The 19375-nt window shown below is 55.6% G+C and overlaps 8 protein-coding genes across 8 annotated transcripts; 4 read left to right on the top strand and 4 right to left on the bottom strand.

Annotated features, from left to right (window-relative positions):
• Positions 1 to 343: 343 nt before the first annotated feature.
• E0L32_010206 (uncharacterized protein) lies at positions 344 to 1834 on the top strand (the record flags this gene model as incomplete). The annotated part of the gene is made up of 5 exons (XM_031132799.1): positions 344 to 514; positions 589 to 693; positions 760 to 1133; positions 1202 to 1269; positions 1356 to 1834. The coding sequence occupies 5 exons, from the start codon at positions 344 to 346 to the stop codon at positions 1832 to 1834; spliced, it is 1197 nt and encodes a 398-aa protein (XP_030989850.1).
• Positions 1835 to 4644: 2810 nt separating this feature from the next.
• On the bottom strand, positions 4645 to 6175 carry E0L32_010205 (uncharacterized protein; the record flags this gene model as incomplete). Its single annotated transcript, XM_031132798.1, has 5 exons — positions 4645 to 5245; positions 5342 to 5712; positions 5771 to 5838; positions 5896 to 5950; positions 5999 to 6175. 5 exons carry the CDS (start codon positions 6173 to 6175, stop codon positions 4645 to 4647), a joined length of 1272 nt encoding a protein of 423 aa, XP_030989849.1.
• Positions 6176 to 8415: 2240 nt separating this feature from the next.
• E0L32_010204 (uncharacterized protein) lies at positions 8416 to 9884 on the bottom strand (the record flags this gene model as incomplete). Its single annotated transcript, XM_031132797.1, has 3 exons — positions 8416 to 8441; positions 8497 to 8666; positions 8737 to 9884. 3 exons carry the CDS (start codon positions 9882 to 9884, stop codon positions 8416 to 8418), a joined length of 1344 nt encoding a protein of 447 aa, XP_030989848.1.
• An 860-nt stretch (positions 9885 to 10744) lies between these two features.
• E0L32_010203 (uncharacterized protein) lies at positions 10745 to 11845 on the top strand (the record flags this gene model as incomplete). Its single annotated transcript, XM_031132795.1, has 3 exons — positions 10745 to 10823; positions 10909 to 11466; positions 11520 to 11845. 3 exons carry the CDS (start codon positions 10745 to 10747, stop codon positions 11843 to 11845), a joined length of 963 nt encoding a protein of 320 aa, XP_030989847.1.
• Positions 11846 to 12430: 585 nt separating this feature from the next.
• Positions 12431 to 12997, top strand: E0L32_010202 (uncharacterized protein; the record flags this gene model as incomplete). The annotated part of the gene is made up of 1 exon (XM_031132794.1): positions 12431 to 12997. One exon carries the CDS (start codon positions 12431 to 12433, stop codon positions 12995 to 12997), a length of 567 nt encoding a protein of 188 aa, XP_030989846.1.
• A 280-nt stretch (positions 12998 to 13277) lies between these two features.
• On the bottom strand, positions 13278 to 13937 carry E0L32_010201 (uncharacterized protein; the record flags this gene model as incomplete). The annotated part of the gene is made up of 1 exon (XM_031132793.1): positions 13278 to 13937. The coding sequence occupies one exon, from the start codon at positions 13935 to 13937 to the stop codon at positions 13278 to 13280; it is 660 nt and encodes a 219-aa protein (XP_030989845.1).
• Positions 13938 to 15116: 1179 nt separating this feature from the next.
• E0L32_010200 (uncharacterized protein) lies at positions 15117 to 17372 on the top strand (the record flags this gene model as incomplete). Its single annotated transcript, XM_031132792.1, has 1 exon — positions 15117 to 17372. One exon carries the CDS (start codon positions 15117 to 15119, stop codon positions 17370 to 17372), a length of 2256 nt encoding a protein of 751 aa, XP_030989844.1.
• A 182-nt stretch (positions 17373 to 17554) lies between these two features.
• E0L32_010199 (uncharacterized protein) lies at positions 17555 to 18823 on the bottom strand (the record flags this gene model as incomplete). Its single annotated transcript, XM_031132791.1, has 2 exons — positions 17555 to 17745; positions 17812 to 18823. 2 exons carry the CDS (start codon positions 18821 to 18823, stop codon positions 17555 to 17557), a joined length of 1203 nt encoding a protein of 400 aa, XP_030989843.1.
• Between the last annotated feature and the right edge of the window lie 552 nt (positions 18824 to 19375).

Below are 19375 nucleotides of genomic sequence, written 5' to 3'. Positions count from 1 at the left end.
ACCCCTTGCTTCGCTTCCTGGAGTTCCCCAACCCGTTCCCAGATTTTACAAGGTGATCGTCGTGTGGTGTCACAAGTCCAGCTCTCCACACAAGCGCATCCTCTTGCACAGAAACCTTAAAGGAGGGCCCTGTCACCACCGACCCTGTCCCATCCGTCTAGACTGTCTCCCCTGTTCAGTCTGCCGCTGTCTGCCGATGATCTTTTCCCCATAAAGGCCTGGCTGTGGGAGATCGATATCGCGAGCTTATTCTTGTCATCTCAGTGCCGGACAACAAATACACGCCGAGTGTGGACGATCAAGCCAAGAATCAACGATAACGACAAGGCCACGACGGACAACCATGTATACCGTCCCGGGCAACATTCCTGGTCCGAGCAACGCTCTCCAGATTCAGATTCCCTGTATTGTCTTCTTCATCGTCACGCCCATCTTCCTGGGTATTCGGATATGGTCGCGCTTCCAGCGAGGGCACCATATCGGTGCTGACGACTGGGCCATCGCAGCTTCGTTCGTAAGTGACGGATCTTCCTTTCAGATGGTCTGGTGTTGCCTTGTCTGGGTCTTGGAACTAACAGGGCCTGATAGGTCTCTGCTGAGCTGGTCTCGGCACTCATGATGGTGTCGTGTGCATATGGGTTCGGCCAGCACATCAAGAACCTCTCCACTGACAACAAATTGATGACATTGAAGGTGAGAATCGCATTAGCAAGGACGCCCTCATGTACCCCATGATTGACTTGTGTGTCACGACCACAGGTCTTCTACATCGCCCAGATCTTCTACAAACTCACCATCAACATGACCAAAGCCTCCATCCTGCTGCTGTATCTTCGCATCTTTGTGCAGAAATGGTTCCGCGTCTGTTGCTACATTCTCTTGGGCGTTGTCGTCGCCTACATGATCGCCGCTGTCTGCGCTGCCATCTGGCAATGTACCCCGGTCGTGAGGGCATGGGACAAGCGCGTCCCCGGCACCTGTATCAGCATCACTCAGAACTGGTATGCCAACGCCGGCTACTCGATCGCCACGGATGTCCTCATCCTGATCTTGCCGCTGCAACCGCTCTACACCTCTGCCCTGCCCAGAGTCCAGAAGATCGCCCTGATGGCCGTCTTTCTTCTGGGTGGCTTGTAAGTGTCTCCCCTTCGTCATGCCACTCCTTTTTTCAGTACCATCAAACCACTAACAAGGCCTGCAGCGTCACTATCACGAGTATCTTCCGCATGCAAACTATCGACTTTTCCACAACTAGCCCTGACACAACCTGTAAGTCCTCCTCGATATCCCACCGGTCTCTCGACAGACGCCCGTCTCCATGTCTAACACGCGCGCCCTCTAACCCTTCACTACAGACGACGTTGCCTCCACGATCTGGACGATCATCGAAGAACACCTCGGCATTATTTGCGCGTGCATGCCCATGTGCCGCCTGCCCCTGACCTACATCTTCCCGCGCTTCTTCGGCACCAACGCCAAGAACTCGGTGGCCTCCAACTCGCACGGCCGCACGATCGGCGGGGGGGTCATGAGCGGCACCGGCAACCGCTCCTTTCGCCACGCGGGCACGAGCCGCAACGACTGGGTCCCCGAGGAGAAGGAGCGAGGCATCTGCCTGACCACCGTCAACGGCCGGGGGAGCAGCAAGCCCGTGGGCAGCGACGACACGAGCGAGGAGTACATCCTGTCCACGCCGGCACAGGAGAACCTGCACCGCAAGGGCTCCTCCTCCCACGAGCTCTCGGGCGGCAGGTCGACGCCCGATGTCGAGACGGGATACCGGGGGATCCACAAAGTCACACAGTACGAAGTCACCTACGACGACCGACGATAGAGGTGCACGTCTGTTCTTTTGTTTTCTCTTCCTTTCTTCTTTATTCCACACGGTAAATACGAGTCTATTCTTAAGCAGGCATGGCGCGTTAGGGAAACTAGGTTTACACGATTGCTCTGGATTGTCCCATCGTTCAGGGGGTCATCCTCAGGACGACTTGGAAGGGCTGAAAAAAAGTTGTACATTTGCCAAGCACTTCGGATATGCTGCCTCGGCAGCCTTAGTTAGATAGGGTCATTCGATTACAATCGGAATATTTTCTGCCTTCTACTTGCACTCTCATTTACTTGCCTAGCCCCTGCTATGTGGAAGGACCATCGTAAGACCGTGAAACGGTCATCAATCCTCACACGCGATCTTTCTTCGCTATTGACTAATACGAGCGGGCTTAGTGATGTCTAGCGGCCCCGTATTTGAGCTAGCCACTGTCCGGGCCTCGTTCCGCCCGTAGGCCGGCGGCCCGCAAAGGAGTAGTCGACACGGCCGTGATGGATCAGGAGAGCTAAACAGCGCCACCCAGCCCTGTAACGCTGACTTGAGGGGCCCTGGATGTTTGGCATTCCTTTGCCCCATTTTCCCGATCCTTCAAAATGTTTCTTTAAACGAAGGAAACCTTGGTAAAAATTCCAGTCTGAATCCAATCCCCCAGTCCGCTTCCTCGTCAGGGTGGCTCACGCATTTCAGGGGCTTGCATGATTAGGCTTGCAACATAACCATAACTTACCCCCACTGAATAACCAACAACACACCACCATCCCGCAGATGGCATGCGGGATTTTCTCTACACACACACATACTTTTTCAGCTCCTTGACCAGGGTAAGGTTGCCAAACCTGACGCGCCCTAGCGCAGGAACATCTCCATACCAAGATTCCGGATAGTTCGGCCGGAGTAGGCTCCTAGTGCTGAAAATCCTCCCTCCTAACCTTGCGAGTGGAACAAGCCCTTCTGCTTCCCCTGTGTTGAAGGTGGCCACAGTTGTACTCCGTAGGAGGATCTTGACGCAAAGCGAGAGGTTACGATGGTTCGGTAGCGAACGGGCTTACCACGAGGGAGGCACAGTCGGTGTTTTGCAGCTCCGGGGCGCTTGGCAACACAGACCTTTTCGGGCGTTTGTCCCGTTGCAGACCAATCGGTCTCGTCTCGCGTCTATCCGGAAATGAGGCGGGAAAATTGCCAATTGCAAGTCCCCGGAGTAACACATCCCGCCCACTCAGACGCGAGACACACAGGTCCATGGGGAATAAGCAGCTCGAGGACCGGAGCTGCGGGACACACCAGTTCACGCCGTAGGAGAGCCGCATAGCGATTTGCTTGAGGCGGGAAAGATGTGTGACCAAGATGTATAAGAAAAACACCATCCCTCATTATGAAATGAACTTGACCTAGGGGTATAATGTATCTTGTGGGATAGCCTTTTCCAAGAAAAAGGGGTTGGTAACCAGACAGGACTGACAGAAAATCGGGTTCTCTAGTATAAGCCGGCCAAACAAGGTCTATACTCTGATCTTCCTCTTGCACAAGTCAAGTAACAAAACACGTTTGCCCTGGTCTGGTTTCTTTACAAACTCCCCAGTTCGGAGGGTGCAACGCATCTTTATGATCATGACGCGGCTTTGGGAAGGTGGCTGGTGATGTAAGAGCTTTCTCCTCGGGGCGCTAGTGCGGGCTTCCTTGAGGATTTGCATTGTAAGGTTGGCCGTTTAGCCAATGTCGGTGTTGCATAGCTGATGGATCTAACTCCGGAGGCGTGTTACGGGTTGCCGTTGCCAGCCACTCCATCTTGAACAACGTCAGGACCGAAGTTATTGTCATCAAAAAACTTCCTGGTTAGCAGGAAGTCTCGGCCCTACAAGAATACGATCAGATTACTACGAGTATTGAGGTTCCATATCCATAACCCTATCATACCTATCATACTAGCTAATATTGGCACCGTGGTATCAACCTTGATACCAGGGTTGCCGCTAACTTGTATTGGGAGAAGCACTAAGATACAGTAGCCTTCGTATTGCTATTGGCATTGCCTAAAGACTTTAGTAACCTAATCCCAGTTGAAGTTGATGAACTGCTCCACTTGGTGATTCCTCGAGCTTGGTCAGCTCAAGGGGTCTTCAGAACAGTTGCGCTGTGGTCACTTGTGTTCTGTGGCAGTCTGAACCTGAGCAATATCCCAGCCTATCCTTGCAGGATTAGGACTGATACCGCTCTTATCCTTGAAACAACAGTCATGACTCAACTCTCGAATGGCCAACACTTCACGTTACAATAATGGTTGTGGAATGAGCCTAACAGTTACATTGATCTCCGAGCTTTGATAAGATTCTATCGAATTCTTTATGTATAACATGTTCTTCTCAGAAGGAAGTACCAGGTTTTATCGGTCTCTTTAAAAAGAAACAGCGGCAATAATGGCGAAGCTAGTATTGGCCAACTTGAGATAGAGGCAATAGTGAGCTATTGACTAACTTTGAGGTACCTAGATGTTCACTACATGGATTCGCCGCGTTTCGTACAACCCGTTCACATCTCGGCCGAGCTTACAACTGTTTCAGAATTTGATCCGCCATTTACTCAGCATGCCAGAACATAGATGAGTGATTGTGTTGGGCGTGAGTGAGAGGATGGATGGTAGGCTACTCTTCCATTTTGAAGAACAAAATTACTCCTGAAATATGTCAAAGTTTTCTCATTATCGTAGTACTGAATTTTGCACGTAATATGCAAACCTTCCATTGCACCAGACCGCCTGGAATGCACCACCCCTTTTAAGATGTCGAGCAAACCGAGAAAGTAGAAGCCATCCCTTTTCACTTCCAAGAGACGTCATTCCTTGACTCTCTGAATGTTGTCTCCCGCGTGACCCTGATCTGCCTCGGACTGGCTCCTGCCAGCGTAGACCCGAAGCTCCCGTCCTCGCCGGCGGCACCCGCCTCCCGTCCCGCCTTGCCGCCCCGGACCGACGTCGACAGCTTCGACGCCGGCACCCCGTTCCAGCCGTACCCCGTCCACCCGTAGTACTCATCCGCGCCGCTCTTGTTGAGCCCGTCCTGGCTGCCGCCGGACTCGACGTCCCGCAGGGCGTATATGCCGTCGATGCCGCGTCCCGCCGCCGCCGCCGCCGCCGCCGCTGAGGCCGTACCGCCGCTGCTGACCCTCCGCCCGGCGGCGATGGACGAGCCCTTGGGCGTCGACGGCTGCTTCAGGTAGTAGTCGGCCGCACTGTGCGAGGACAGGCTCGGGAAGACGTGCCGCAGCAGAGGCCGCAGGGTCGCGATGCTGGCGCAGATGATGCCGCAGTTGAGCTCGACGACCGTCCAGTACGAGGTCGGGACGTTGTCCCACGTGGGGTCGTCCGTGTTGATGGCGCCGCGCAGGGTGAAGAGGCGGACGATGGAGATGATGCAGGTGCTATTGTCCGCCAAGCGACGTTGTCAGCTCACACACTGCACGTTGGTTAGAAGACAGGTGAGGGGGAGAGAGTTAATACGGAAGCAGTCAACTGACAAGAAGCCGAGGCAGAAGACGCCGGTGACGAGGAGCTTTTGCTTGCGGCGTAGCTGTAGATGCCGGATGGCCGGCATGGGTACTAGGAAGACGATAAAGTCGGTGACGATGTTCATGATCGATGTGAGGTACCAGACCGTCAGTGCTCCGATGCACTTTCCGACCAGGCTCGGAAAGATGATGGAGGCGGGGACGCAAGCGTGTCCGACGAGGAACTCTTGAGCGAACCCCCAGGTGCCGAGGAATACGAGAAGAACCAGGCATGCCCGCTGTGTGAACTTGTCCTGGAAGATGCGGCGGTATTGTAAGAGAAATGATATCTTTGTGATGATCTGAGAGAGGTTGTAAATGATCATGGCTGCGAAGAGCGACTATGGCTTTCTGTCAGTAACCACTTTAAGCTCCAGGGTTCGATGTCAAGTTGCATACCTTCAGTTGCTGCATGTTGGATTCATTGTCTACAAGCCATACGTGTCTCCCCAGACCATACTTGGCCTCTGTACCCGGTCAGTTATTGTTCAGGGGCTGAAGTCGTAGGCTGGGAACAAGCTTACGAAGTATAGTCGTTGCAGACACCCCGAAGTTCAAGAACTGTATAGCAAAGAGACACTGTAAGCTTCAATTGCAAAGCACTGTCGAGTCTGGAGGACAACATACTTGCGCAAGAACGATGGTGTAATCGTCAGGCCCAAGTCCATGCACGACATATTGTCGGGTAAAGAGCCTCAGCGCCACCACAACGGTCGAGGCGATAATAAAGGCAATAGAGACGCCCAGCAATATCGAGACTCTGGTCTCGGCATCCAGGGCTGGATTCTCTCCAGGAAACGCCATATTGAGCCCTCATGCAGCTTATAGTGCTAATGGCCAGTCGCTGTTATTGAACCTCGTGAGGGACTGGTGAAGTAAGACCAGGGTCTCCTACGGGAGGGCTCCATCGTACAGATAAAGTATTCGCCCCATCTTCACCCGGGCGGAACAAGGAGAATTGTGTTTCACAGATGAGCGCCACTGATGAGCTGAAGAAGAACAGACAGAGAACCAACTCCCGATTCTCTTACCCAGTAGCCGTTCTCTGCTGGCGCGGGCTGTGGCTGCAGGTATCATGTCCATGCGGCACACGGGTCCTGCGAATGTTCATGCGGCTGGGGGATGAACCGATCGACTAGTCTTGGGTAAATCACCCAATCACTCCCAACTCTTGGTTGAGGGCCGGGATGTGCTCCCAACTCTTGACGAACATGCGGGGAACAGCATCCGTTTAGGAATCGAGATCAAGGGTTTCAAGGGTGGAGGTGCGCTTCTATGATTGTGTTAAGCATTTGCCGCGCGATGGGCGGGCCAGTTATCAGAATCAAGGAAGGTGTCTCGACAGCACGGGATGCTTACCTCTCGAGACGATGCTTTTGAGGGTGTGCGGGCGTGTGCCGTTGTCGCACACACTGCGAGAGCGAGATGATAGATGCCAGCGAAGGGACTTGTGCTTTCGCCTACTTGGCATGCCGCGCGTCATGGCGTTGCAGTGCCAGGCCCATCAAAAGGTGTCAGTGCGGAAGGGCATGATGTGAAAAGAGAGGGATCAGGTGCGAATAGCGGGAATGATGCTACGACGCTCTCCTGCTCGGCGAATGTATCTTCTTGATGATGTGCAGTAGATTCTGCTGATCTTGGGACACGGACACACACTGACATGGCTGGACACCCTTTTGCAACCAGAACCGTTCCAGTCCTCGACCCCTGCCTTGGTGATCCGATGGTTTGCCGTGTGCACAGACATTCAATACATGCCAACTCAATACGGCAGCGGCTCAAGAAATAAGTGGCACAACGAACAAGGTCAAGTCTTCTCGCAAAGGGAAAAAAGAGGACTGGTGATGCTCCTGATGAAGATGATGTAGTGTGGAATCGGGAGCTCGATATGAATCGCTCGAAACACCTCTCACACTCTGTAATATCGGCCCGTTTGTCAGACTGGAATGCCATGTCTTCTTATGAGGCTCATTATATGATAGTCTCAATCGCGTTGAACCAGGCTTTGGCCCTGTCGATATGAAGTTCAATACAGGTGATAGTACCAATATCTGGAGACAGATCATCGGCAAGAAGTGCTGAAGCAATCTTATTTTGGATTTGTTCGACTTATCACATTGAACAACATCCAGAATAGAAATATCGCCTAACCACAACAGCAACAAATAGCCACTCTTTCCGTGGACCTGAGACCGGATGGATTAGAAGTAGGTTTTCCTTGAGCGAGAAGTTAAGAGCAGAAACTGTCGGAACCAAAGCCAATAGGTGGCAGTCTGGAGCCAGCGAACACCGCGATGAATTGCTATCAGACTATGGCAATTATGGATGTGAGTCCCGTTATATGGATGTGAGTCCCGTTAGAACGAGCCACTAGTGTGCAGGGCTCGTCAAGGCAACATGCAAGTCAATTGCTTCTTGAGAGAAGCCGTATCCAGATATCCATCTTCTGCCGCGAATGTGTTTCCAGACAGCCTCATCGAGGGATTTCCTCAAGTACGTGACCTTCGCTGTGTGAGCAATACCGTTGCGATTGCCATCTAGCGTATTGAATACCGCAGGGCAGGGGCCGGCGAACATGGACAATTTTCTTCGCTGCTGACGGGTTTAAGCTCGTCCATAGGTACTCCCTTCAACGACATGGCACTGAAAACACCGTCTGTCCATGCGATTCGAGGACTCGTATAATACGTAGTGGGGTCTTCATCATGCCAAGATTTCGTGGACTTGATTAAGACTGTGGGCAGACTCCGTTCGCACAGGTTCGTTTCATACGGCGAGTGCCGATCTGGGCGCGGGGCACATTGTGTCTTGTACTTCGAGTTGGAACTTCTGCGCGAACACATGCATGTGATAAGAGCAAGAAAACGCATCGCGTGCTCCCTTTTGAAATGACCATAGTCAATGCTTGCAAAACCAGACCCTTGTTCCTTGCGCCTAAGGCGGTGCTCTTTTTCTTCAAACGACATGTTGCCCTTTCATTCTGGACCACTCGACATTCTCCACACATAGCCAGTGCGGACCACTGACGACGGTGCACAAACCGATCACATCACGAACAGCAGATTTGTGTCTTGACATAGGTTAGCTGGTGTCTCGAGCGCGAAACCCAACTCAGAGAGACTTACCCATGGGATGACTGCACGAGAGCTGTGGCTTCTGGGTGTACTTCGTCTCAAGAACGTCGCGAATGCTGTTCAGAAGCTGCACGTAGCTCTGCTGCGGGTTCTGCTTGATGGCAGTGATGAAAGCCCAGGACATGGCACCGGTGGCCTGAGAAGCAATGGTCGCATCGGCTCTGCCAAGGGGGTCGGAGAAGTCAGTACACACTGCAACCAGGCTGCAAGACATGCTGGAGAACTACTTACGAGGTCTGATCGTCCTTGCTGCCCGACCACATGATGACATCCGCCGGTGAGGTACGCGTCTCCTTGGTCTTTTGATGGGCGGCATCTCCGCCGCGCATAGCCGTCTTGGCAAATCCAAACACGGTGCTAGCGACGCCTGCCATGTCACCGCGGCTGTACGCACCGATGGCGTCAAGGAAACCCTGACCTGCCTCCTTAGCCAGGTTGGGTTCCTTGAGAACACCCTTGGTGGAGTAGATGTAGGGCAGGTCGAGGACGGAGCCGGAGTGGCACGAGTCGAAAATGGCTGTCAATCTACATCCCTGAGGCAGGGGCTTGACGACGATATGATGCATGTCGTCGTCGACGATGTGGCCCGCCTGCTTGAAATCGACCGGGTAGATGACCTCGTCGAAGCCGTCGTCCTCGTCGCCGTCCAGATCCTCGGTCTGACCGCCGTGGCCGGAGTAGTGGAGGAAGAGAGCATCGTTGGGCTTGGCGTCCTTAACAAGCCACTGCATCGCCCTGATGATGTTGTCTTTTGTCGGCTGCATCACCGGGTTCTGCTGGTCATCCGTCAGGAGGACCATGTCCTCGCGCTTGTAGTTGTATCGCTCGACCAGGAACTCAGAGAGGTTCTTGACGTCGTTGATGCAGCCGCGCAGCTCGCCATCCTGCCCAAAGTAGTTGATGCCAATCAAGAGCGCCTTGCGCGAACCAGAACAGTTCGAGTACTGGAAGGTGTAGCCGTCGGGGGCGCCGTGACCGAACTGCTGCGCACTAGACGGCGGGGGAGGAGCGGCACGGTTCGGGTCGCTGTAGCTCGGAGCGCCTGTGTCGAGCGGGTAGCCGTAGGCGTCGAGGCCCGGCGGGGGAGGTCGGTTCGGGGGAGGGTACTGGTTGTGCTGTTGCGGAGGAGGCTGCTGCTGCTGGTAGCCCTGCTGTTGGTAGCCCTGCTGTTGGTAGCCCCCCTGCTGCTGAGACGGCGGGTACTGACCGTAGCCCTGCTGTTGAGGCGGAGGGTACTGGCCGTAGCCCTGTTGCGGAGGAGGATACTGGCCGTAGCCTTGCTGAGGAGGATACTGATTGTATCCCTGGGGAGGAGGAGGGCCGTAGTTACCGCCGCCACCTCCTGGGCCGTAACCTTGTCCCGGGTATCCGTACGACATGATGGTCAATTGCAAGGGAAAGTACAGTGAAAAGAAGACGAGGAAAAGTGCCTTGCACTGGGTGAGGAGCTGTCCAAGGGGGGTATTTGAATGCGATTGTTGAGGAAGTCGAGAGAGACCAACAATGCCACACTCGAGATGGTAGACAGCTCGGAGGAGTTGCCGATCCGTCTCGCAGTCCAAGTAGCGCAAACGCGGGGCACTCGGGCTGACGCAAAACACCACCTTAGCAGCTGAAGGGAGCGAGCCGTTTACGCGCTTGTGCTAGTGACCTCCAGTGCTGCGCTGCGCTGATCGCTGATCGCTACGAGGGGCCGATCAATGGAGACCCGGGTTTTGAGGGGACCTGAATTAGGGGATAGGCTATCCCCCACCCCACCCATCTGTCACCCGCTATCCCTGTTGGCAACGTTCGTGGGCAGATGTCCAGTCCCGAAGCTGTTTCAGGCCGTTTGCCAAGCAAAACGGCTCAGTGAACAGCTCAGCAATGCATTGCATCTTCTGTAGCAGGCGCATCGGGTGTGACTCGTGAGCCCTGCAATCACCACCCGTACTACACCCTAATCGGCTTGCCTAGCCGCCTGTCACTACAAGCTCTCACACTCACCACCCAGAGGCCTCCTTGTCAAGGGAAAGGAAGCAAGCTTGGAACGTCTTGTCTTCCGAGGAGGCCTCGTACCAAGACTCTTTATCGATAAGTCGGTATCGTCGGATGTCCATCTTGGACCCCTCCTTCATTTCTCGTCCTCAAATATCCCTCAACACTGGCCAGACAGTCAGTCTTGCCTGTCGCAGCATAGGCCCTTCTCTCAAAGGCCACCCCAAGCTCACACTTGATCACAGAGACGAGACGGGCCAGGATGTCGTTCTTCAAGAAGATCACCAAAGAGTTCGAGGGTCTCGGCTTCGGAGACGACAAGAAGCGAGACCAGTATCCAGGTCAGTCAGTTTTGTCAGCTTTCCTTCTTCTTTAACCCTTCTCAAATCCCGGTCGAGGCTCACCAATCCCAATCTCACCTCGCAGCCCAACGGGACTACCCGCCTCAACAGGCGCCCTACGGTGGCGGGCCGAGCCACTACCCTCCACCTGGCGGTCCGAGTCCTTACCCTGACCAGCAGCAGCAGTACCAGCAGCCCCCTCCTCAGCCCGGCTATGGCTCGCCGCAACCAGGAACGCGTGATGGTGGCTACGGTGCTCCCCCGCCTCCGCCTGATTCTTCAAGGCCGGATCCCGTCTACTCTCCCCCTTCGGACAAGCCCCCAATTCCCCAAGGATGGACCCCTCAGTACTCCCATGAGCACCGCCGCTGGTATTACTACGAGCAGGCGACCGGCCAGTCACAGTGGGAGGCGCCGGGTCTGCCCCCGCGCCCTCCGATGCCCGGGTCTGACGCTCGCGGCTCCCAGTCCTCGGCCCCGGGCTACGGCGGTAGCTATGGCGCGCCCGGCCAGAGTCCCTACGGCGGTGACGGCGGCGCACAGACAAAAGAGAAGAAGAAGGGCTCTTCCGGCATGCTCCTCGGCGTAGCAGGAGGAATGGCTGCTGGTGCTGTCGGCGGTGCCTTGCTTGCTCATGCCTTCGGTAAGTTGGCTCATTGTGACGGTTGTCGATCCGCTACTAAACTCTTGACGTAGATGACTCGGACGACGAGCGCCGTCAGGCACAGCAAGCTGCAGCTGCGCCTGCAGCTGCCGCTGCCGCCGCCGCCCCTCAGCCTGCCTACGCTCCCGAGCCGACCTACGAGCAACCCCCTCCCGGAGTTATTCCCACGTATGATGCGTATGGCGACGAGATCGACAGCAGCGACCGCGAGTCTCTCCGGGAGGCCCGCGATAGATACGAGGAGGCGCTCGAAAAGGCGCAGAGCTCTAGCGCCAGCAGTAGCGACCTAGAGGAACTCGAGGAAGCGAGAGAGGAGTACGAGGAGGAGTATGAGGAAGCTTACTATGACGACGATTGAAGAAAAACGAGGCCGTTTTGCGATGCTCATGGTAGATCGGTTTGGCATGAATTGTGATATCTCATGAATACACAGGGAAAACTGTAGCCTCATAGCCAAATCGCAAGTTGACATTTTGACATCTCGCATTGACTAGCCGCTACTCTGTCCAGTAGGGCTCATTGTGCAAGTAAAGCTGGATTGTGGTCTGCTGCGGAGATCATATTGCAGTAATATCAAACAGGCGCTCGCCGACTGCGGTCCGAGAGCCAGCAGTCCGCTCCATGTAATGCCGGACTTAAGTGTGGACTTTGTAAGCTCGGTGCCGACGACGGCAGGATCTTCGGCAGAAGTCCACTAATCACACACTTGCCGGACTTATGACGAAGGACAACATGGAATTAAACGTCGATTCAACCCGCCTCTACGTTGTCACTGATTCCTCAACTTTCAATTATCGGAATTCTCATTCGAGACAAAAACCCCTTTCGCCGGCCGCAGGTTTGACGACTTTGTTACCACCAAGCCTCACTTTGGGCACTCCTATCAACCGTTTACACTCTTGTCACATATCACCCTCATATCGTCCAACAAAGATAAAAAAAAATGGGCAAAGAAACACCTAGCCTCCAGCTAGCCCTCTCCAGGCCCGGCCAGCCCACCACCCTCCGGGCGACATTCCCCAGCGGCGCCACCGTCACCGAGAACGGCGTCTCGCTGACGCCCGCCCAGGCCAAGGAGCCGCCGACCTGGTCCGTCCCCGGCACCCTCGCCAAGCCGGGCCAGAAGTACATGGTCCTGGCGACCGACCTGGACGCGCCGTTCCCGTCCCTGCCCCTGCTGGGCCCCATCCTGCACGGCCTGCAGCTGGACCTCACCGCCAGCAGCAGCAAGGGGCCGGACGACGGCGGGTGGACCGCGCTCGAGACGTCGGCCAAGCCCGTGGTCCCGTACATCGGGCCCGGCCCGCCGCCCATGTCGAGCGCGCACCGGTACGTGTTCATGCTGTTTGAGCAGCCCGAGGGGCTGGACGCGGGCAAGGTCCGCGGGCTCCTCGGGCTCAAGGAGGAGATCCCCGTGACGTCGAGGATGTTTTGGAAGCAGGAGCAGGCGGAGGCCAAGATGGGGCTTGGGAAGGCGGTTGCTGGGTGCTATTTCTTGTCCAAGGCGTGAAGGAAATGGCCCGGGCCGCTTGGGTTGCGTGTTCCTTGCTAGGTTTATGACTTGCGGGTTTCACTCGGGAGTCTCGTGTCGAGCTGGTGACATGCGTTGGTTTTCACGTTTCTATACCCAGTGATAGTAATCCTCTTCATTCTCTGGTGCTATTTTATTGAGATTTCATATATACATCGATCTCTGATTGCAGACCAGTCATACTGTTCTCTTGGCACTTCTAATCCTTGCGGAAGGTGATGTCGCCAACCCGTGACATATCGTTGTTTCGCCGCTGAGATTAATCCAGCTCCATGACTACTGTGTGGACCAGTCGCCTCAGCAAACCAGCTCGATAAAAGTGTTCCCTTGAGACGTAGGGACTCGGAAGAGCCACAGATAGAAGCTCATACGCGGAGCCCATCTTCCAGTCAGTCAGGATCTCGCGTCTGGACACCAACGTGAACCATCCCTCAGGAATGTGATATCTCATGAAAAAGCCACCATCTGGCTTCGGCATCATATAGTCTGGCATACCCCAGGGCAGATTCTTGATACGCCTGTCCCTGGGCTCTCGGGTAAGTGATCGGGGTGCATCCCACGGCGGGTTAGCGAGGTAATCTGCCACCACGGCGAGAGTCTGGGCCACCCGCTCGCTGAAGCGTCTATAGTCGGCCCATGTGTCTGCGTCTTTGTTGTCCAAGTCCAGCAGTATCCGATCAAACGCGCCCTTGAACTGGTATACTAGAGGCTCTGGGTATCGTCTGAGGAGGTTGAGATTGGAGTTGACGTAGTATCGATGGTGCTCCGGGCACATTGCCCACAGTTCTCGGCGAAACGCGAAACGCGGACAAGGTGTGTTGTTCAAAGGCAATTGGAGAGCAGAGCAGCTCCTGCCAGTCTGAAAGGCCTTCTCGCACCGACTCAAGGGGACAGGCAGACCTGCGTGTTGGTCCTGCATGAGAATCTTCCTCGCGGGGCATCCACAACATAGGTCGTATCGACTGTACGGCCTGCACATCTCGGGCTTGAAGCACACAGGCCATGCCTCCTACTTCATAAGGTTGTCCTTGAGCTTCAAAGAGTCATTGCAAAAAGCCAGACGGGACGGAAGATCTAACGAATATGGTTGATTGGTGTTCTTGCGCCATTGAAGGATATTATACTACCTAGGTATTATACACGTATTAACCGAGTCTAGAGACAACGGTGATTCAAAAACTAGACTGAGATTGCACAACGGGCCACCAGGAGAAACAAGGCATAACGCAATCGAATGAATGAGCGAGGCAAATCAGTCGACAGAAGCTGGCTACCACCAAGATCGCGATCGTGGACATCCCGCATCGTCCTAAGTACGTGACGGACAGTACACAGGAGAGGATGCGGTTTGACGTGGTGCCACAGACCCAAGACATGATGAAAATACGGTAGGCATAAATGGCCGGGTATCGAACTACCGGGCCAGGGCCTAGGGTGCATGTTTGCAGCGCTCATGGTGCCACTTCTGCTCATCTATCACTGTGTGAATCCCAGGAGAGTCCCGCTCGTGTGGCCTCGCAAAGCTGCATGAGAGGATGATGTGCCATTGCAGACTCCACACCTGTCATTCACGCTTGACCGGCCTCTGTTCAGTGTGGTTACCGTGGTGTTTGGTGGACGTGGTTGTGAGAGGCAAGGATGTTTCTGCACGCTCGCGACTGGTCGACGCCAATCACAGACGCCGTTGTTTCTCGACAACCCTGTCGAGATTTACCGAATGGCTGCTGCAGGGCTGGAAGTGCCTGCAGTGTTAGTGGGGTTGTGGTCCCGTTAGGCAGTACTTTAGCCTGGGCCCGGCTTCCGCCTCCACTAAAAGTCTCGCTTTAGCAGGGCCTAACCGCTAGGTCCAAACAGGCAATGTGTAAACAAACCACAGCATCGACGACTCGAGAGAGACCACATTTATTAATGCGGAGGCGCGACGACGCGCCGGACCTTTGTGCTCCCTTCCCATCCTACTCCTGCTTTGTTTTGATGTGTGATGTCTATAGGAAGACCTGCTACTCACATGTGTCTTGCATAATCGAAGGCGGAGCTGAGTGTGTTTGACATCTGAACGTCGCATCTCAATTTCATTGCACACTCACCGATACACACAATGGATCTGCCGGTTTCTTTACGACGCGCCCGGAGGACGAGTGCTGCTTATGCAGATAGCCATAGCACAGCTATCAAAAGTGGTTCATCATGTTGCCTCACAGCAACACCACGCAAGCGAGGCAGACCGAAGAAACACGTGCGTTTCTCGGACCCGGGACCATCACTGGGGTCTTCTAGCAGCCCAGCAGCGACAGGCCTGACGCCCATGATCCGGCGGACATCTCTATCTGCCCCTGCCCAAAGACGCCATTCAACGCCATCTCGTCCAGCAAACGGCGCTGGATTGGATCTGGACTCGCCCTCGGTGCCTCTCAGTGGAGAGGTTACTTTTCTGCCGCTCAGACAGGTCCTCGACGGTCGTGTCAAACGCCGCATTAGGCGAAATGGCCTGAGCGAAGAGATGAACCTGATCCATGCCGAGAAGAAGAGGAGAGCCGCAGAGACGAGGGCAGAGATTGAGCAGCTCAAAGCCGAGCTTGCCGCCAAGGATGCTGAGATCGAGCAGCTCCAGACCTTTGATGATACCGTCGCCCAGGACACCGGGCGCATCATTGAGCTCGAGAGGCAGGTGGACGAGCTGAGGCAGCAACTAGAGAATAAATCTGGGTCTCACGACAAGACCTACGATTGGACCATGGCTGCCAGAGATCCATTCGCCGAGGACTACACCATGATGGATCTGAACAGTGATCCCATGGACGCCGACAACGAGGATGACTTCGGCGAGACGACCATGGCGGATCTCCATTGCAGCACACCCACCCGCCGCAACCGTGCCATCAGCTCGTTCCCTAGCCCTCCCCTCACAAGCCCAACCACGATGCCAATGACGCCAAGCTCTCACTGCCGGACGCCACGGTCCCATGCTGGAGTGCAAGTCGCAATGCTCGATACAGAGAAGCAACAGATCGAAGAAGAGCTTGCTTCGCTTCAGCTTGAGATCTCCAAGCTCACTGGCACGCTCGAATCATACCAGTCTCTGACTGATCGGCTCGCAAGCCAGCTGTCTGGGGTTCCGCAACCAGCGGACTTGCCATCATCCGATGAACAACAGACAAATGCCAGCTCTCCTAAGCCAGACTTAGAACGGCATCTAAAGCACGCCCTCCAGTCTCTGTCAGACCGGACCGCAGCTTTGCTTGCTCTATCGTCATCGCTAAGCGAACTTGGCTTCCCGGGATCGGATGCATCCGAGATTGTCACTTCGCTGTCCACAGCCTTCCGAACTGCGCGCCTGGAGCTTGAGTATCTCACTCCTGGCGAGGTTGCTCTCCCCCTCACCTCTGCTGGCGCCGAGGTCCTAGATCTCCTCCTGAACAAGCTCAGAGACCTCGCCCGCAAAAGCAAAGAGGCGGATGACGAGATCGACGAGTATCACGAAATGGAGCTGAGCCTTCGCAAGCAGCTGGGCGCCCGAGTCGAAGCTATGGATGGGCTTGTGCGCGAGGTCAACCGCCTAGAAGCAGAGGCAAAGGCCAAAGACGAGAAGATCTCGGATCTCGAGCTTGGTGTCGACAGGCTCAAGGGTGCCGTCGCCAGTTATACTAGGGATGTTTCTGAGCTGGAGCGGCTAGTCGAGCGGATCGAAGGCGATCTCCAGAACAAAGTCACCGAGGCGACAAAGCTCAGCGAGGAAAAGGAGCAACAAGTCCAAGCTCACCTCGAAGCCGCCAAGCTGAAAGACGAGACCATTGTAGAGTTTGAGCGGAAGCTCGCCGAGGCGGTGACGCAGACCGAGAGCTTGCTGAACGAGCTTTCTTCCGCACAGGACGAACACCAGCGGGCCAAGGAGAAACACCAGGAGCGCCTCACGTCTCTGAACAAGTCGCACGGCCAAGCCCTGGCCCTGCGCGACGCTCGCGTATCCGAGCTCCGGGAGGAGGTCGACCGGGTCAACAGCGCGCTGCGCTCTGCTCACGAGACGGTGCGGCAGCTGCGTGTCGAGAACTCTGGTCTGGAGAAGAAGCTCGAGGACGAGAAGACGAGGGCGCGAGCGGCTATTGACGCCGTCAAGGCAGAGCTGGAGCGCGTCGCTCGAATGGGACAGGAGTTCCTGGCGCAGACGCCCAAGAAGAATAGAGAGACGCGGGCGAGCCTGAGCCTGGCCGAGAGCGCGCAGAAGGGCGGCGCTGCAGGTCAGGGGCTTCTAGGTGGTGATCTCGCCCGGAGGAAGTCTGGGGCCGGCAAGAAGAGGAGACGATATGACAGTGGGCTAGGCTTCTTGGATGAGGAGGAAGTCGATGCCGAGTATTGATGAGAATTACACATGTGTATGAGGCGTTGGGCATCTCTGGGATTTGTAACATTGGTGTTTCACATATAGATGGATGGGCTTTCTCTCGTTCGTGCCGTATTTCCTTTGCCAATTGAGGCATCTTAATTCTAAATGCGACTTTTACAGATGCTTGATGCATGGGAAATCTATGATCTATGAGTCTATAAGCCAACGAGGGAGCGTATGACCGCTGTCATGGGCGGAATCGAGGTGAAGAGAACAGTAATGGCGCCAAACAGGCTCATCGATAGACTGGAAAGGGCCGCAGCGCGTGGATCTGTCCGCAAGAGCAGTGCAGTTGCCACGGCCGAAGAATTCGCTCCCAGGGTGACGCCTCGCGTGACGTAGTCATCTATGAAAGCGGTCAGAATTAGTGGAAACTCATACAGAATGATGTCTATCAAAGAGAGACACTCACCATCAGGAATCTTGAGCCAGTCCAGCATCTTCTGCCCTACCAGGGCACCAACAACACCACTCATGATCGCCACCGCAGCGATGGTGTCGTGGTCTCCCTTGAGGTTCTCCACGGCCGGTATGGCCAACGCCAGCGTCAGACTGCGAGCCGCGAAGGCGAGACTGCGCTGGGGACTGATGCCGAGGACATAGCATATGTAGGGCTGCGAGAAGAGCGTGCCGACCGACAGCAGGACGTTGGGCACCACGATGGCGAGGAAGTGCTCCTTGAGCTCCCGGCGGTACTGGAACATGGGCAGCGCGAGCGCGACGATGCTCGCGTCGAGCACGGTGCCGAGCATGTCGCCGGCGCCGGGCTTCTCGCCGCCGTCCGCCCGCGCGCCCTCCCAGAGCTGGAGGTACTTGAGCCCCGTGCGGTACTCGTGCAGCGTCTCGGGCAGCCCCTGCCCGCGCATGAGGCCGAAGACGTAGATGGTGACGGCGGTCGCGAAGGCGCTGACGATGACCGGGTGCAGGAAGCGGCGCCAGGAGTGCGGGATGGCCGAGGCGCCGAAGTAGGCGAGGACGTTGACGCACAGGTGCAGGGGCATGGAGTAGCCCGCCCCGAAGAAGACGGGGATGCCGACGAAGAGCAGGATGAGGGCGTACGTGAGGATGTCTATCCGGTTGGAGATGTGGGCGGCCCAGATGCGGCACCGGGCTGGCGGCGGCGGGACCTGCCGGCGCATCATGAGGCCTGGGTCTGGGCTCTGCTCCTCGTCTCTGCTGGGCGGGTCGGACTGCCTCCCAGCTATGGATACGGGTTCCTGGGCGCGTGGGGGAGCGGAGAGGTTGAGAAGAGCTACGGTTGAGCCAGCTGCCGAGGTGAGGCGCGACTCGTCCTCGAGGGGGGTCTCGGCTATGGGGATTTCGTCACGGTCCTCGCCCAGCTCTTCGGCTCGTTCCACTTCGGCCTTCTTGGTCGACTTGGTGAGCAGCTGTAGTGCCCTAGTCATATAGGCCGTGATGATCATCATGACGACAAAGCCGACGACTTTACGACTCACTAGTTAGCGTTTGGTTGTGGCCATAAAGCAGCTGAGATCGACCTACTGAAAACACCAATCATCTTTCCCACTTCTCCAGCCTCAATGGGCGAACTTAAAGGAAGGCAGACGAAGGTGGGCGTGAAGAAGACATTGATCCATCGCAGGGACCAGCTGGCCTAGGACCGCCAACTCATCAGCGCCACTGCTGCTTGGATTGTTGATGACATAACAGCGTAGAGTACTTACCGGCACGTCAAGAAGAGCAACAGCTCTACGTGTCCGCCGATTCCCAAGGAGCCACTCCGAGAGCAGGAGGCCGAAGAAGAGTAAGATCAAGACAGCCACAGACGACGGGAAGGGTACTTGGCCGAGCTTGAGAAGCACATCCATCCCAAAGCATACAAGCAGTATCAGGACGATCCCAAGTGGGACGTAGAGCCAAGCTTGCAAAAGTGACGGCGCAGACGCCTCGACTGCCTTAAAACCACAGGGTTAGTTCGCGTACGTTGGGCCAAGACAGAGTAGGAGGTTTTCGTA

Source organism: Thyridium curvatum (assembly GCF_004353045.1).
Source record: "Thyridium curvatum strain D216 chromosome Unknown NODE_80_length_188492_cov_79.389520, whole genome shotgun sequence".
Lineage (NCBI taxonomy): Eukaryota > Fungi > Ascomycota > Sordariomycetes > Thyridiales > Thyridiaceae > Thyridium > Thyridium curvatum.
This window is presented reverse-complemented; position numbering and strand designations above follow the sequence as displayed.